Source organism: Gorilla gorilla, chromosome 6 (assembly GCF_029281585.2).
Source record: "Gorilla gorilla gorilla isolate KB3781 chromosome 6, NHGRI_mGorGor1-v2.1_pri, whole genome shotgun sequence".
Lineage (NCBI taxonomy): Eukaryota > Metazoa > Chordata > Mammalia > Primates > Hominidae > Gorilla > Gorilla gorilla.
Window position 1 is genome coordinate 143,771,369 of NC_073230.2, and position 16,438 is coordinate 143,787,806.

General features: G+C 40.5%; 1 protein-coding gene across 6 annotated transcripts in view; it reads left to right on the forward strand.

Annotated features, from left to right (window-relative positions):
• The window catches only part of BPGM (bisphosphoglycerate mutase), a 32,913-nt gene extending 28,850 nt beyond the window's left edge, over positions 1-4,063 (forward strand). For all 6 annotated transcript variants that reach the window (XM_019030678.3, XM_004046265.3, XM_019030679.3 and 3 more), the window contains one exon: positions 3,100-4,063. In XM_019030678.3, coding sequence (XP_018886223.1) covers positions 3,100-3,278 — 179 coding nt within the window. In that variant the 3' untranslated portion in view covers positions 3,279-4,063. The remainder of the gene's footprint in view (positions 1-3,099) is intronic.
• Positions 4,064-16,438: the final 12,375 nt, after the last annotated feature.

The following is a 16,438-nucleotide window of genomic DNA, read 5'->3' on the forward strand; positions in this document are numbered from 1 at the left end:
TACAAAAAAGTCCATTGAGATTTTTGATAGGATTGTATTGAATCTGTATGTTAATTTAGGAAATATTGCCCTCTTAACAGTGTTATGTCTTCTAATCCATAAATACATATTTAGGTTTTCTTTCATTTGAACACTGTGTTGTAGTAGTCAGAGTATAGTTTTGTACTTCTTAGGTTAAATTTATTTTTAGCATTTTATTCTTTTTGATATTATAAATAGAATTGTTTGCTTAATCTTTCATGTTGCTTATTGCTACTGTATTAAAAACCCAATTTCCTTTTCTGTATTGTTCTTATATCTGCAGCCTTGCTGAGTTTATTAGTTCTAACAGGTTTTTGATGGGATCATACCATCTGCAAATAGAGATAGTTTTACTTCTTGCTTTCCAATCTGGGTGCCTTTTATTTCATTGTCTTGCCTAGTTGCCCTAGCTAGGATCTTAAATATAATGTTGAATAGAAGTAGAATGTTCAGTCATTCTACAATAAAGTCCTAGGTTCAAGAACTTAAGATTAATAGTTGGTGACACTGCAAAGGCACACATCTATGAGTGGTGAATCCAAGATGCTGATAGATATGTACACTCATAGTTTCTACTTCTGGTAAACTTTAGTCAAACATGGTCACTTTTGTTATCTTTTAACAAATTAATTTTTTATAGTGAAAATTTAGATTATTTGGAGAAATCTATAAAATCCATTTTTCTCTCCAATTTAGTGAGCAATATGCTTACAGACTCTGGAAACAGATAAAGCATGGTCCTTGCACAGTAGATGAATGTAAACAGTACTCAGTGTACTCATGCTCTTGTGTCTCTAAGGTGCCTCTGCTTTTCTTAACCATTAAGAATAAAATAAAGGAATGTTGGTGCTAGAGGGACTCATTTTATAAATGAAAAAATAGTTCATTGGAGGTAAAATCTTGGCCAAGGTCACTCACACATGTTCTTCCACAGAGTACTAGGAATATAAAGGGCCCTCAGTTACTAGTTAGTGAATGAGTTAGGTTTGGAGACCTCCAGAGCTTCCCATGGATTTGGGAGTGAGCACTGTTGAATTTGAAAGGCTCAGTGGTCACCTGACTCCAAACAGGCTGTTGACTTCCCCTCCTGCTCTTTCCAAGGGATGTTTGTGGTGGCTGTTGTGTGGCTAGCTGACATTTCTGACCTGTTGAAGCCAGAAGGTGTTTAGAATCTAGAGCAGTCATCTCCCTGCTAAACAGCTAGAGGTCTGGTCTGAGTAGATTTGTTCTCAGCAGCTGTAGTTTGTGATGGTAATCTTCTGTAAGGTTGCAGTGTGAGGGTGGGGCTTGGCAGGGCAAAGGAGTATCTTAGTAGCCTTCCCTTTAAATCTGCTACCTAGAAGGGAATTCCTAATAGAGAAAGAAGAGACACTTATTGTGCTACCCTTTTTTCATGTATGTTCTCTTTTAAGCCACCCCTTTTATCCCACAACCCTTCAAAATGCTGGCAAAGGAAGAGTGTGTGTTTCTTTTCTTTCTTTCTTTCTTTCTTTTTTAATTGACAGGAGAATTGGAGGTCCAGAGAAGTTACTTGCCTAAAATTCCGTAGTACATTGAAGGGGTACTGGCGGGGCAGGTGATGGGACAGTACACTTACTTGGAAGAGACTGTGTCTTCTGAGTTAAGATCCTTTCCATTTTTCATAGTTGTTTGAGTATGGATAGTTTGTGTATAAGAGTTATTAGGTAGCTCTTCTAGGCCTTGACGTGAAATTCTAATAAAGAGCCACCTCAGCAGTAAGGATCCAGTGCTACGATTCTGTGACTGTTTGGCTGGTGCTCACAGTTAGGATCAATGGCTAATTAAAATGAAAAGGTGCATTGATTACTAACCAATAACAACTTATTCTGCCACCTTCAAGTAAAGACAAACCCTTGGACTCCCCTGAACTTGTTTCACCTAGGTCCTTTCTGTTAATATAGAACAGGAAGCATATGGTTAGAATTTAGAAGTCTATGTGATTAATAAAGGAGTGTTTTTAAAGTAGATAATTTGAATACTTTCAGTTGTCTTTTAGCGTGTTGAACTTCATCTCTTTCTCATGCCTTCCCTTTGCTCACTTTGAACTCAGAAACTTGAGAGGAGTTACATTATACAGCGGGTACAGACCCCTAGGTTTGAATCCAGGCTCTGTCATTTACTCTCTGTGTGATAATTGTTTATTTAACCTCTCTGTGCCAGAACTTGTTACATGGAGAAATAATATGTCATCATAGGATTGCAATGATGATTAAATGAGTTAATACATACAAAATGCTTAAAAGAGTACCTGGCATGAAATATGAACTCAGAACATGTTAGCTGTTTATTGTTAAAAGTACTTATAAAGAATATTATTACTACCACTGCTACTACAACTACAGCTCTTCTGGTCCAAGTTGAATTACCTGTAATTCAGTTGTACTTTAAAAAGGGCTAAAGGTGGCTTGTGTTTTATATATACCTTCCTTTTTTAGCAGCTGGAATGTTCAGGGATCACAGGAGAGCGAGCCCTGTTCACAGGCATGCTGTAAAATCCCTTCCTGATTCCCTTGACTGTGCTTTCTAAGCACGTAGGAAAGCATTCCTGCTGGACTGGATCTAGCTCAGGGTATTGCAAGCTCACTTAGTGTGGGAAAACCAAACACATTTTAAGCAAATGAATTAGATTTAGAGATTAGCAAAAAGTCCTAATTTTAGTACCAGCCTGGGTACAACACATAAAAGGAGAAATACAGACAATGCTCCTGGTTCACTTTCTGATTTTTCGAGATTACCTGATTCCTTGGAAAACTAGTAACACAAATGTGGGCATAGAGAAAATAATTTTCCTTCCTTTTGGATTTAGATAGGAAACAGGAACAGATTGTCCCAAAAGGTATCTACTGTCCTGTTGTAGCACTTGCTGTGAATCTCTAAGCCTTTTTTCTTGTAATTTCTGGAAAGTTCCTGGCTTCCAGGAATTATGGCTGGAATCCCTCAGTACCTGCATGTTTCAGGCACACAGTTAAATGGGATTAAAGTGCAGTTATATAATTAAACAGAACTTCCTCCTGAGTTGTGTTTTAACACCTGGTCTCTTCCTGTCCTGATCAACAGGTATCTCAGATGAAGACATCATCAACATTACTCTTCCTACTGGAGTCCCCATTCTTCTGGAATTGGATGAAAACCTGCGTGCTGTTGGGCCTCATCAGTTCCTGGGTGACCAAGAGGCGATCCAAGCAGCCATTAAGAAAGTAGAAGATCAAGGAAAAGTGAAACAAGCTAAAAAATAGTCTTTCTCAACTGTTGGCTAAGAAGAAATGCAAAAGAAGTGGCATAGGAGTGTGTTATGGGTGCTGAACTCTCTCTCTTTTTCCCCGATTTCCCAGAGCTAGGCTGTGGAGTAGAGTTTGTATAGGTAACTAGGTAACTTATTGTGGCCCAGATACGGCTTTAGGATGCCTCAGTGTTTATGTCATAGCCTTATGAGTTAGCTCTCTTGCTAGCCCCCTAGTCGGTCACCAAACTAGTAACTAGTGGGGCTTAATGAAGGTCATAAGTTTCTGAGATGGGAGAGCAACAAGTAGAGATGAAGTTAAAGGTATGTATCATTCAAGAAATCATTATTGAGTCACCATTGACAGGCACTATTCTAATCAGTAGTTCACTTTAATATTTAATAAGATTTTCGGGGATAACAGTAAGGGATATTAGATAATATACCATATGTATTTATTACTAGTCTTTTCCTCTAGGAAAAGGGATGCTTTGATAATTAAGGCCAGAGGCCCATTAGTTGAGAAAGTCACAGATATATTTCTCCAAGAAAGCCAACAACCACCACCACAATGACAGAAATGACAACAAGGCCCTTTAACTTGTCTTCTAGTTTAGAGACATCCTTCATTTGACATTTAGTAGAATTCCTCTTTGGCCACAAGAATAAGCAGTAAATAAACAACTATGGCTGTTGAGGTTCTCATTTTGGTTTGTTTTAATTTTTTGAACTTTGGGTACCTGTAATTAGTTTAAAAATAAAGTTCCTGATAATAAAGTGACTGAAAATGGCATCCCCAAAGTGTCTCCATGTGTTTGGTGAATTTTAGGTAGGCTTCTAAACTAGTCTTTGACTCATACTTTCCTGTAACACTCAAAGAATTGCACTTATTTCAACACAACAGACACTCATGATTTTCTATATGTTGAAGCATGAAGCAGGGAAGGTAGAATACAGTGCATGTAACTTCATTCACATAAGCAGAGGGAATGGTATATTGGGGCTTGTGACATAAATTTGTTCATTAACTGATGGCAAAAGATTATGGTAGGTAGCACGGAGCAGTCGGTAGGCCATGGACACGATTGCATATCTGTCTTAATGATACTCTTTTGCACTATGTTTTAGATGCTGTGGGTACGTAAGTCATCATTTCTTTAAGCCGTTGACTCTGTTTCAAAGCAGGTCACATATATTTCGATGATAAAGTCATGTAAAACATTTGTAGCTATAATACCTGTTATAGGTATTTTCCATTTTTTTCATGGTTTTTCATTGGATTAGTTTATTTTTATCCACTTTATAGTACAATTGGCATTTGAAGAATACTAACTTTAAAGTATTTTTGCTGCTGTTTTGTCTCCATTTGATTATTAATGCAAGACTTTTAACGATTAGCCAAAGAAGATGGTTGAAAAGAAGAAATGAACCTGCTTTGCCTGCAGCTGGCCACATCTGTGATGCATAATGACATGGAATGTGGATGCTTTACATTTATTACCTACTATTGGTTTCTCTAGTGTAGCCCCTTCATTTTAGTGGTGTTGATTAACCAAGTAATACTCTAGAATTCAAATATCAGGGTCGAGAATGCAACTACCAGATGTTCGTAGAATTCCAAACCTATGGCTAGGCTGCCATAGTGATATTCACACCATTTTTTAATATCATCATCTCTGGAACTGGCCTCTGAGTTTTCCAGCCCAAGGGGTGACCATGTCTTAATGTACTTCAAGGTCCTAGAGTTGGATTCTTCCATTGTCCTGCATCAAGGTATCTTCTTCCAGGGAACCTTCTGGCAGCATGATGTGCTTCTGCACACAAAGCAACTGTCATATCCAGTCACTTTAGAATCTCACAGGCTTCCCAAGAAAAGGATGATTTTTGCTGATACAGTTCTCTATGATACAATTTGGTCTTACTGTTTTTGAGATCTTGGCTGAAAAAATATGAACAGAAGAGCCTTTTTTTTTTTTTTTTTTTGAGACGGAGTCTCACACTTTTGCTTAGGCTGGAGTGCAGTGGCGCGACCTAGGCTCACTGCAAGCTCCACCTCCCGGGTTCATGCCATTCTCCTGCCTCAGCCTCCCGAGTAGCTGAGACTACAGGTGCCCACCACCACGCCCGGCTAATTTTTTGTATTTTTAGTAGAGATGGGGTTTCACCATGTTAGCCAGTTAGTCAATCTCCTGACCTCGTGATCCACCCCCTTGGCCTCCCAAAGTGCTGGGATTACAGGCGTGAGCCACTGCGCCCGGCCGAGACATTTTTTAAAATGTCACTTAAAATTAGTTAACAACTCCAGCACTTCAACCTCAGGATCACCTAGTGAACCTGTTTTCTTTGCATTGTTAACAGTTTATCCAGAATTTCTGATGCAGGAATCTCGAAGGCTGCTTATTCTCTATCCCAGTCTTGGCATCCTTCTGTTCAGAGGCTAGGACAGAAATTAGGGATTATTTTCTCCTATAAAAAAAGGGATGACAATGACCAGCCCAGCCATGGTGGCTCATGCCTGTAATCCCAGCACTCTGGGAGGCTGAGGCAGGAGGATTGCTCGAGCTGAGAAATTCGAGACCAGCCTAGGCAACATAGCAAGACTTTGTCTCTACTGAAAAAAAAAAAAGACAGCCTATCTAGGAATTAGGTCCTTGGAGGGGGCAGCCTATTCTGCTGCCAGTTTAGGCTTTCCCTGGAGCCAGCTATGCATGTCTCCTCTGCCCAGGCTGAGATGATTGTCCCATGTGGGTCAGTGTGGCAAGATAAAGGCAATAGCAACATCAGCTGCTCCCAGAGTTTTAACTTTTAAAAAGCCTCTCAAACTAGTACCGTATCCCAGTACACTGAGAATGGTTTTTCTAAAAGAGCAGTACTGCATCAGAAGAGAAGATTTTGCATTGTGTAGTACCAATATGGGCATCGAATTAACAAAATATCCTTGGTTAGAATATGTCTAATGTATTTTTCCTTGATAAGGTGTGCAAGGAAGATGAATGTGACGATCTATTTCCAAGCTCAACCGGACTCTTTTGCTCAACATTTGTAAGTTATTTCTCATCCCAGGTTGTGACCACGTTTATTAACATGCAGTTCCCAATGTGCACATTAATAATAGTTGTTTGTCTCCTGGCCTGGAATTTCGACTTGTATGTAATCTGTATTATCTCTGGTTACTATTTAGAAGCCTGTTAGCTTGCTATGTGTGACTTTTGCAAGATGATGTGGGATAATTTGGTAACTCTGATGTTCAAGTGCATAAAGATGAAAATGTTGCTGAGACTATTTTTACTACGTAATTCTGAAACAATTATGTAGCGTTAAAAATGAGTATAAATGTATTGATGTTATTGTAAGTGAGGTTACTCACTATGGGAGAAGAAAGATACGGAATGGAGGAAGGTAAGGAAGGACCATGTGGTATATTGGTTCTGGATGAGAGGTGTTTGTGTAAGAGTGTGTGTGTGTGTGTGTGTGTGTGTGTGTGTATTTTCCACTCTCTTTCCCCCAAGCCCCTCCCTACTAACTCTGGCTCTGTCCTCTGAAAGGGCCTAGAAACAATAACCCAGAAACAACAAACACACTGAATTCCTTCAATCTTGGTTCATAAACGCTATTCCACAGAAGCAGGCATGTTTGGGGAAATGCCTGCTTCCAGGTTTGAGGCAGATGAAGCATAAGGTGAACTTTGAGCATTTTTCTGACTCATCAAGATGTTACAAGACTGATGGGACACAGACATTTGCTTGAAGGACCAAATTTGGGGCAATTTAAAGTTAGAAAAAGAATGATGGTAATGAATTATAGAACATTGAATTCAAAAAATAGTGCCTAAGACCATAAAGGTATTTTTTTTAAAGGTGGGGAGAGAAAAAGGAGACATAAATATATACTGTTTCTTTACAGAAGATTGCCAGCTTCCATTGGTAATAATGGATCCAAGCAAGGACTATTAATGGATGCTAAAACCACTGGGCTTTTAGAGAACTGAACATTCGCATAGTCTTAAATCATAATAAACTTATTAATTACAAAGAAAAAATGTATCTTCACAATGGAGAGATCCCTTAGACACTACTGCAACCAAGTGATTAACCTTAAAATCTCCAATGGATGGGTCAAATAGATAGTATGTGATTTTATGCATGTCCTTGTTATTATAAATCAGTGGGAAGTACCTATCACTTAGTCTTCTTCCCAAAAACTTTTTATCTAAATCTAATAATGAGAAAGCAATGTGACACATTCAAAATACAGGACACCCTAAAAGACAACTGGTTTGGACTTTTAAAAAATATCAAGGCCAAAAAATAAACACAAAAATATGAAGGGACAGTTCCAGATTAAATGACACTATAGGGACATGATAGTGAAATGTAATTCGTGAACTTTAATTGGATCTTTAGCTTGTAAAAATTTACAAAGAATATTTTGGGGCACTTGGGAAAATTAAAATATGTGTCTATGTAGGCTGGGCGCGGTGGCTCACGCCTGTAATCCCAACACTTTGTGAGGCCAAGGCAGGCGGATCACTTGAGGTTAGGAGTTCAAGACCAGCCTGGCCAACATGGTGAAACCCTGTCTCTACTAAGTATATGAAAATTAACCAGGCAAGGTGACAGTCACCTGTAATCCCAGCTACTTGGGAGGCTGAGGCAGGAGAATCGCTTGAACCCGGGAGGTGGACGTTGCAGTGAGCTGAGATCATGCCACTGCACTCCAGCCTGGGCGACAGAGGGAGACTCCATCACCCCCACCCACCGCCGCCACCCTGCCAAAAAAAAAAAAAAAATCTCTCTCTGTATTAGGTGATAATAAATATTAAATTTATTGGGTATAGCAATGGTATGGTGCCTCGTTCTTAGGAGACAGCTGCTGAAGAATTTAAGGGTAAGGCATCCTGTTACCAGTAAGTCATTTGTAAATGGCTCAGCCAACACAATGTTTCTATATTTTTAGAGACAGAAAGCAAACACCGGTCATTGGTCACTTAATGACGGGACTTGTTCTGAGAAATGGATTCTTAGATGGTTTTGTCATCGTGTGAACATCATAGAGTATACTACACAAACATAAAAAAATGGTTTAGCCTATTGCTTCTACGCTAAAGACTTGTGCAGCATGTTACTGTACTGAATACGGCAGGCAATTGTAATACAATGGTAAGTATTTGTGTGTCCAAACATATCTAAACGTAGAAAAGGTACAGTAAAAATACATTATAAAAGATTAAAAAGTGGCACATTTGCGTAGGGCACTTACCATGCATAGAACTTGTGAGAATGGAAGTTGCTCTGGGTGAGTCAGTGAGCAAGTGGTGAGTGAGTGTGAAGGTTTAGGACATTACTGTACACTACAGTAGACTTCATAAACACTATACCCTTTGTCTACACTAAATTTAATTTATTTAAAAAATTTCTTCAATAATTAACCTTAGCTTACTGTAACTTTTAAAAAGTTTTTAATATTTCAAAACCTTTTGACTTTTGTAATAACACGTTAAAACAGAAACTTTATTTAACCATATGAAAATATTTTCTTTATGTCATTATAAGTTTCTTTGTTTTTTTGTTTTTTTTTTTTTTTTGAGACGGAGTTTCGCTCTTTCTCCCAGGCTGGAGTGCAGTAGTGCAATCTTGGCTCACTGCAGCCTCTACCTCCTGGGTTCAAGTGACCCTCCTGCCTCAGCTCCCGAGTAACTGGAATTACAGGCGCACCACACCATGCCTGGCTAATCTTTTGTATTTTTAGTCGAGACGGGGTTTCACCATGTTGCCCAGGCTGGTCTCGAACTCATGGACTCAAGTGATCCGCCCACCTTGGCCTCCCAAAGTACTGGGATTACAGGTGTGAGCTACCATGCCCAGCTATAAGCTTCTTCCTATAAAATTTTTTATTTTTATTTTTTACCTTTTAAACTTTCTTGTTAAAAGCTAAGACACAAATACCACATTAGCCCAGGCCTACACAGGATCAGGATCATCAGTGTCACTGTCTTCCGCCTCCACATCTTGTCCCACTGGAGGGTCTTCAGGGGCACTAACATGCATGGAGCTGTCATCTCCCATGTTAACAATGCCTTCTTCTAGAATACTACCTGAAGGATTTGCCTGAGGCTGTCTTACAGTTAACTAATTTTTTTAATAAATGGAGTATATTCTAAAACGATAAGAAAAAGTATAGTATAGTAAATACAAAAAACACTACCAGCTATTTATTATCATTTTCAGGTATTACATACTGTACATCCTTGTATGTGCTATACTTTTATATGACTGGCAGTGCAGTAGGTTTGTTTACACCAGCATCACCCCAAACACGTGAGTAATGGCTCATGCTATGACCTTAGGATGGCTATAAGTCACTGCACAACAGGAATTTTTCAGCCCCATTATAATCTTACATCGTATATGCAGTCCGCTGTTGACCAAAACAGCACATGACCGAGGCACATGACTGTATAGTAAATGTCATAGTTGATGAATTGAGGAAATTATTTGTAATGTTGTATTATTCTACTATCATCTCAGCATTTCTGTAGGTTTGAAATTTTTTTAAAAAACTAGAAAAAATAAAGTGACAGAGGAAAAAATTGGTAAGTTTAACAATGTTGTGTTTAGTATAGTCATTAAAACATGTCTTATTCAGAGTGAGGTGCCTGTTTTTTTTGACTTTTTATTCTTGAAACCTCAGTCTTTGTTAAGTAAGAGAAAGATAAGAGAAAGCCTTCTTCTTTTCTTCTTTTTTTTTTTTTTTTTGTCTTTTGAGACAGGGTCTTGCTTTGTCGCCCAGGCTGGAGTGCAATGGTGTGATCTTGGTTCACTGCGACCTCCACCCCCCTCAGGTTCAAGCAATTCTTGTGCCTCAGCCTCCCGAGTAGCTGGGATTACAGGTGCCCGCCACCATGCTTGGCTAATTTTTGTATTTTTATTAGAGATGGAGTTTCACCATGTTGACCAGGCTGGTCTCAAACTCCTGACCTCAAGTGATTCGCCCGCCTCAGCCTCCCAAAGTGCTGGGATTACAGGCATGAGCCACCGCACCTGGCCCAAGAGAAAGACTTCTTAAGTCTGTATTATCTTGTCAAGAAACAAATTGTATACTTATTTTATTTCTATTATCTTTGAGGCTACAGCTTGCATCAGACCAGCAATGAGCTTGTGTGCTGAAACAACAAATCCGAAACACGATTATGACTGCCATCACCTTGCAGTTAACAAATAGTAATGGAATTCCTTTCTCCTGATGCAGAACGTTCTATTTATTCTCCTTAGTACCTTTGGGTGAGATCCCTTCTTGGTGCCAACATTTGGCTCCTAAACTTAATCTCTGGGCCTCCATTTCCTTGGATTTTAGCTCCTTATAGCAGCCACCTCCCAAGTGTCCCTTGTGTCACTCAGCTCACTGTCACGGTTCAGCTTGATTCCATGTGACACTAAAGCAGTTATCATTTCTACTCTTCCACACACCCTTGGATTGAGACTGCTGAAGGTCAATGGCCTGTCAGGCATGCTTGTTGCTGCTCTCAACAGAGTAGAATGGATTCTGTTGGCATTAAAAATTTGCCTTTGATCATGTCATAGTTGGCTATTTAAACTGAAGTCTATTTCATTGTTTAAAAAAACAAGATTCATGAAAAATGTCTTATTTTCATGAAGGAGACTCTACCTTTTCAAGACAGCCTCATTACCTGACCTATAAATTTAATACTTTATAAAGCCAAGTTTCAAAAAACCTCCATGTAGTCCAGAATGGGACAGTGACACAGGCATATTTTCGAAGAGTCTATGCCTGTTTTCCAGTTTACAAAAAACAGATGCCATCTGATAGCAAACTATAGCAACTCTTGGCCAAGATGTTAGAGGGCCACTTTCTCTCATGATGAAGCCACTCCAGCTGAAGGAGTTCTTTTGCTACAGAGTTTACTCGAAAATTTCTTGTGAACTTGGCTGGGTGCGGTGTCTCACACCTGTAATCCCAGCACTTTGGGAGGCTGAGGCGGGCAGATCACGAGGTCAGGAGTTCAAGACTAGCCTGACCACCACGGTGAGACCCTGTCTCTACTAAAAATACAAAAATTAGCTGGGCGTGGTGGCACGTGCCTGTAATCCCAGCTACTCAGGAGGCTGAGGCAGGAGAATCACTTGAACCCGGGAGGTGGAGGTTGCAGTGAGCCGAGATCACGCCACTGAACTCCAGCCTGGGCAACAGAGTGAAACTCCATCACAAAAAAAAAAAAAAAAAAAAAAAAAAATTCTCGTGAACTTAACCCTAACCACACAGTATTGAAAAGGGAATGTCTGCCCAACCACATTGCTTTGTATCTGCCTGAGAGGAAAATTCTCTGGATGTCGTGTTGAACTGGATGGGGAATCAGACAGAGCTGGAGTTTGTATTAGTCAGATTAATTGCATAAAATCTACCCTTAGTGGGAAGACTCTTTGGAGTAATTGAACCTAGACCTTGACATATGTAACCTCTGAAGCAGAGGGGGCAAAGGCTAACACATAGCTCTGCACCATAATTGAGGCTATGTAATCCATCCCGACACTCATTCTGTAGAATACTCTAATTAGAGTTCTCCATACCTAAGGCCGCTGGCCATAGGTTAGCTAGTCAGTATTTTTATCTCTGAGGATGCCTGCTAGGATTCTGGGATTGGATTGCAGGAAATGTTACTTGTAGCTGGAATTCAGGTACTCTCCCAGGAGTCTTGGTATTTTATATCGTTTTTAAAATCTTTGTTTCTGTACATAGACACTGGGGGTCAGTATTTATTCATAAATGCCTCTGGATATTTATGACAAAAGATTGTTTCTAAAGAGGCTTGGAATTCCTTCCTTGGTGCGACTTCTTTCTCTGATTAACTATAGAGTTTACCCTATGTAACCATAAAATGTAAATATAAACATCATAGATGTCCATGGATTAGAATATGGGAAAGGGGCAGGCAGTTTTCCATCTAAAATACGAATGAATACCAAGTACTCGTTTGTTTCTAGACACTTGTTCGGCAATGTTAGTCCCACCAGTGCACCCAGATGTCTAGCCAGCATCTTGACAATCACCCTTGACTTTCCTTCTTCTGATGGTTATGAAGTCCTGCTGATTCCGTCACCTCTTACCTTGCAAATTCATCCCCTCTCCATCCCCACTGTTCTGCCTTGAGTTAAGCCCTCATCTTTTCTCTTTCAACATTTCAGCAGCCTTCTAGCTGATCCCCTTGCTTCTGCTTTTACTCTCCTCTAGTCCTCTCCAGACAGTTGTCAGGGTAATTCTCCAAGGCTCTGCCCCACACAGCCTCGTGCAGACCTTCAGAGGTCCAGCACCCTTCCTAGGCTCTGCCTTTGCACCCGCTGTCCCCTTGGCCTTGAACTACCCTCCATCACCCACCCCACCTTGCCCTCTTTTCATTGCCTGCCTAATATCTGCTCATCTTTCAGGGTTCGTAACAGTCTCCTGTGGAGCCCTGTGATTGACTCTTGCTGGATCTGGCTTGTTCACTTGTCTGTTCGCTTCACTGGCAGGAGAACTGAATGGATTTAAGTCTGGGTGCCAGCCAAAGTCATGCAAACTTAAACTCCAGAACTCCCTAGAATTATCCACTTGGGGGGCCAAACTGCCCACTTTTTTAGATTTATTCTTTAAAATATTTCTCGCAGCTGGGTTTTTGTTTTCTTTTTTTCTTCCTTTTTTTTTTCTTTTGGAGACAGAGTTTCACACTTGTCGCCTAGACTGGAGTGCAATGGCACGATGGCATGATCTCAGGTAACGGCAACTTCCACCTCCCAGGTTCAAGCAATTCTCCTGCCTCAGCCTCCCAAGTAACTGTGGTTACAGGCATGCACCATCATGCCCAGCTAATTTTTTGTATTTTTAGTAGAGACAGCGTTTCACCATGTTGGCCAGGCTGGTCTCGAACTCCTGACCTCAGGTGATCCACCCGCCTCGGCCTCCCAAAGTGCTGGGATTACAGGTGTAAACCACTGTGCCTGGCCTAAAATATTTCTCCTGGCTGACATTTGATCTGACCTGTCTATTCTCTGCGGCTGTCTTCCTACCATGCCAATACATGGAAGCAGAGATGGAAATCCTACCACTGCTGGACAGGAAGGCAGGTGAGGCTAAGTAGCCCGTCAGCACCGAGCCCTTCTCCATAGGCAGCTGCTATAATGGTACAGAAACAGGTTACTTATGGAGTTGCAACCTGTTTTTAACCTGTAATTATAGAGTTAAATATAACCATATAAACATCTTGAAAATAAGTGGGAAAGATTCCCTAATGTTCCCATCCTAAGAACTATTTTATTTCTTTCTTTCTATATGCATGTTTCACTTAGACATATTCTCGATTTATATTCATATTTTATTCTTGTCTTTATCATAAGGATTTCTCCATGTTGTATAGACTTCAAACCATTTTATTCCATGGCTGAACACTGTTGCATCATTTGGATAGAACTTAAATGTCCCACAGGAAAAAAAAATTAGGTGCTTTCAATGTTTTGCTGTAAGTAATGTCTAAATATTTAAAAACTCAACCAAGCTAATAAACTGCTATATAAAATATGCTGTGTATATTTTTTATGCCTTGAAAAATATACCTTTATAACAAAAAGTATTTTAAAATATATAAAGCCATTTTATATGACTAAAAGCCACCACACATCATCAAGGATGGTGATGACAGTCTTCTCTGAAAAGGTTTCATATATATTGAACTTTGAATGATTTTGTGTGTGTTTGCGTAAGTGTGTGTGTGTGTACCTGTACATGCGCTCCACGCTGAAGAAGTAACAAGTGCAATAGTCCTGAGACAGAAGAGAGTGTTTAGGCAACAGATAATAGGTAAGGTCAGTGTAACCTGAACAACTTGAAGAAGGTGTTTAGGCAACAGACAACAGCTAAGGTCAGTAATGAAGGCTGAAGTGGTGTAGGATGGGATCGGGGAGGTAGGCAGAAGCCAAATTGAGCCATGGTAGGGTGAACGGAAGATAGGAAAGGTCTTCCAAGGCAAAGAGTAGCCCAGTAGCCCAAGCCCTCATTGCCACTGAAGAGCTTCTGCCATCTGAGCACGTAATCTCTCCAAGACAACATTTACGTTCTTGTGTAAACATAAATCATTGTGTAGTATAATCTCTATAAGAATTGTAATTCCTATCATATTTAAAAAGAGAGTAACAAGGAGACTTCAATGTTTCTAAATGCACCCCTTCTGAAAGCATTTAAATCTTGATTTTAAATTTTATCATTTAGCTACAATGAATAAGCTCCCCTGGGTCATTCTCTAATGGCAATTTAAGCCAGGTCTTGGATCTTGTTTAATCCTCACAATAATATTCTGAGGTGAACATTTTTATTATATTCATCTTACAGATGAGCCTCACAAAACCTGAGTAGCAAGACACAGTCACAAAGCTAGTATATAGCTGCAGCAAGATTCAAATCCAAGTTGACCTAACTCCAAAGCCCATGCTCTTGGCCACTGTCCCATACTGTTTTTAGTTTAATTTTTTTTTTTTTTTTTTTTTTGAGACAGTCTCGCTCTGTCACCCAGGCTGGAGTATAGTGGCTTGATCTCAACTCACTGCAACCTCCACCTCCTGGGTTCAAGCTATTCTCCTGCCTCAGCCTCCTGAGTAGCTGGGATTACAGGCGTGTGCCACCACACCAGGCTAATTTTTTGTAATTTTAGTAGAGACGGGGTTTCACCGTGTTAGCCAGTATGGTCTCGATCTCCTGACCTCGTGATCCATCTGCTTTGGCCTCCCAAAGTGCTGGGATTACAGGCATGAGCCCACCGCGTGCCTGGCTGAAAAAAAATTTTTAATTAAAATACCCATCCAAAATTGGTCAAAGAATAAAGTGGTTCAATGAAGCTACAGTGAGCAAGTTTCATTTTCATTCTCTGAAAGAGTAACATGGTGCCACACCAGTTCAACAGGACACCGAGTGGAGCTAGAGAGCTTAGATTTTTTTTCCACACAAAATTTAAGTGTGTGCTTTTGAAAGTGGGAGAAATAGGCGTTTGCTTTCCTTCTTTTCTTAAACTGTCTGCTTTGATATTTGGAGAATTCAGAGCTTGTATATTAAAGCCTAACTGAACTATATAAATACACACATAGGAAGAGGAGAACAAGACATTTTATTTGCAGAAAATAAAACAGAGCAAAAAATTGTGTTTTCTTTAGCATGGAGTATTAAAAGCCACAGAGCTCCAGCCTTTGAAAGCTATCAGTGCCAGGGCCTTCCATTAAAAGCTGTAAAGACCAGTCTAGCTAGTCTAAACAGAAAAGGAATTTGTTAAAGGATATTGGGTGGCTCACAGACTCTTTGGGAAAGCCAAGAGAGTTAAGCTTGGAAAGCCAGTCAGCTGAGAACGAGACTCAGTGAACATTGTGAGATGGTTCCAGCAAGGACTCAATGGCCCTGCCGCTGGGCACAGACACTGCCCTCCTGCGGGAACATCTGCTGCTGCTAGCCCACTTGGCAATGGTCAGAGCGACTGCAGAAGTGGCTACAAATCCCTGTCCTCCTCTGTCCATCCACGCTGCCTTACAGGGAACTTTGAATGTCCTCCCAGCTAATTCTGGGCTCAGCTGCTGGGCCGACTTCTTTCCTTTTTTCTGCTTGTGAGCTCAAAGTCAATACCAGATGGATTGTGAGCACAGACAGGAATGCTTTCCTGCACTGAGAAATACCTACTTCTCCCCAGTGCCAGGCCCTTGGCTCCCACAGCTGTGGCTGTGGCTGCACACACAGGGCCTTTGTGTAGTCTGAATACGCCAGTTCCCACAAACCTCCAGCTGCGATTCCCTTTTTACCAACCATTGCCATCTAAAGAGTTAAAGGACGAATCGCATTGCAAGGGACAATGGGTGTACAAGCTTGCTGAGAGAGCTTGCTTCAAATCCATGAGATGAAGAGACTCATGGGCAGTACGAGGCCATGGAGGCACTGCTGTTTTGGCAAAGAATGCTGGTCGTGACCACTTCCTTCTCTTTATTCTTCCTCAGAGTTCAACACTGGCCTTGCCCAAGTACCATGCTGAGACCTGGACCTCAGGAACTCCGACACACATGCCCTTTTCAGAAATTTGTAATTTCATCATTTCTTGACCAAATGACTCCAACCGCAGAAAGGCACAAATTTTCCATTGGGATTTATTCTGCCCTCCCC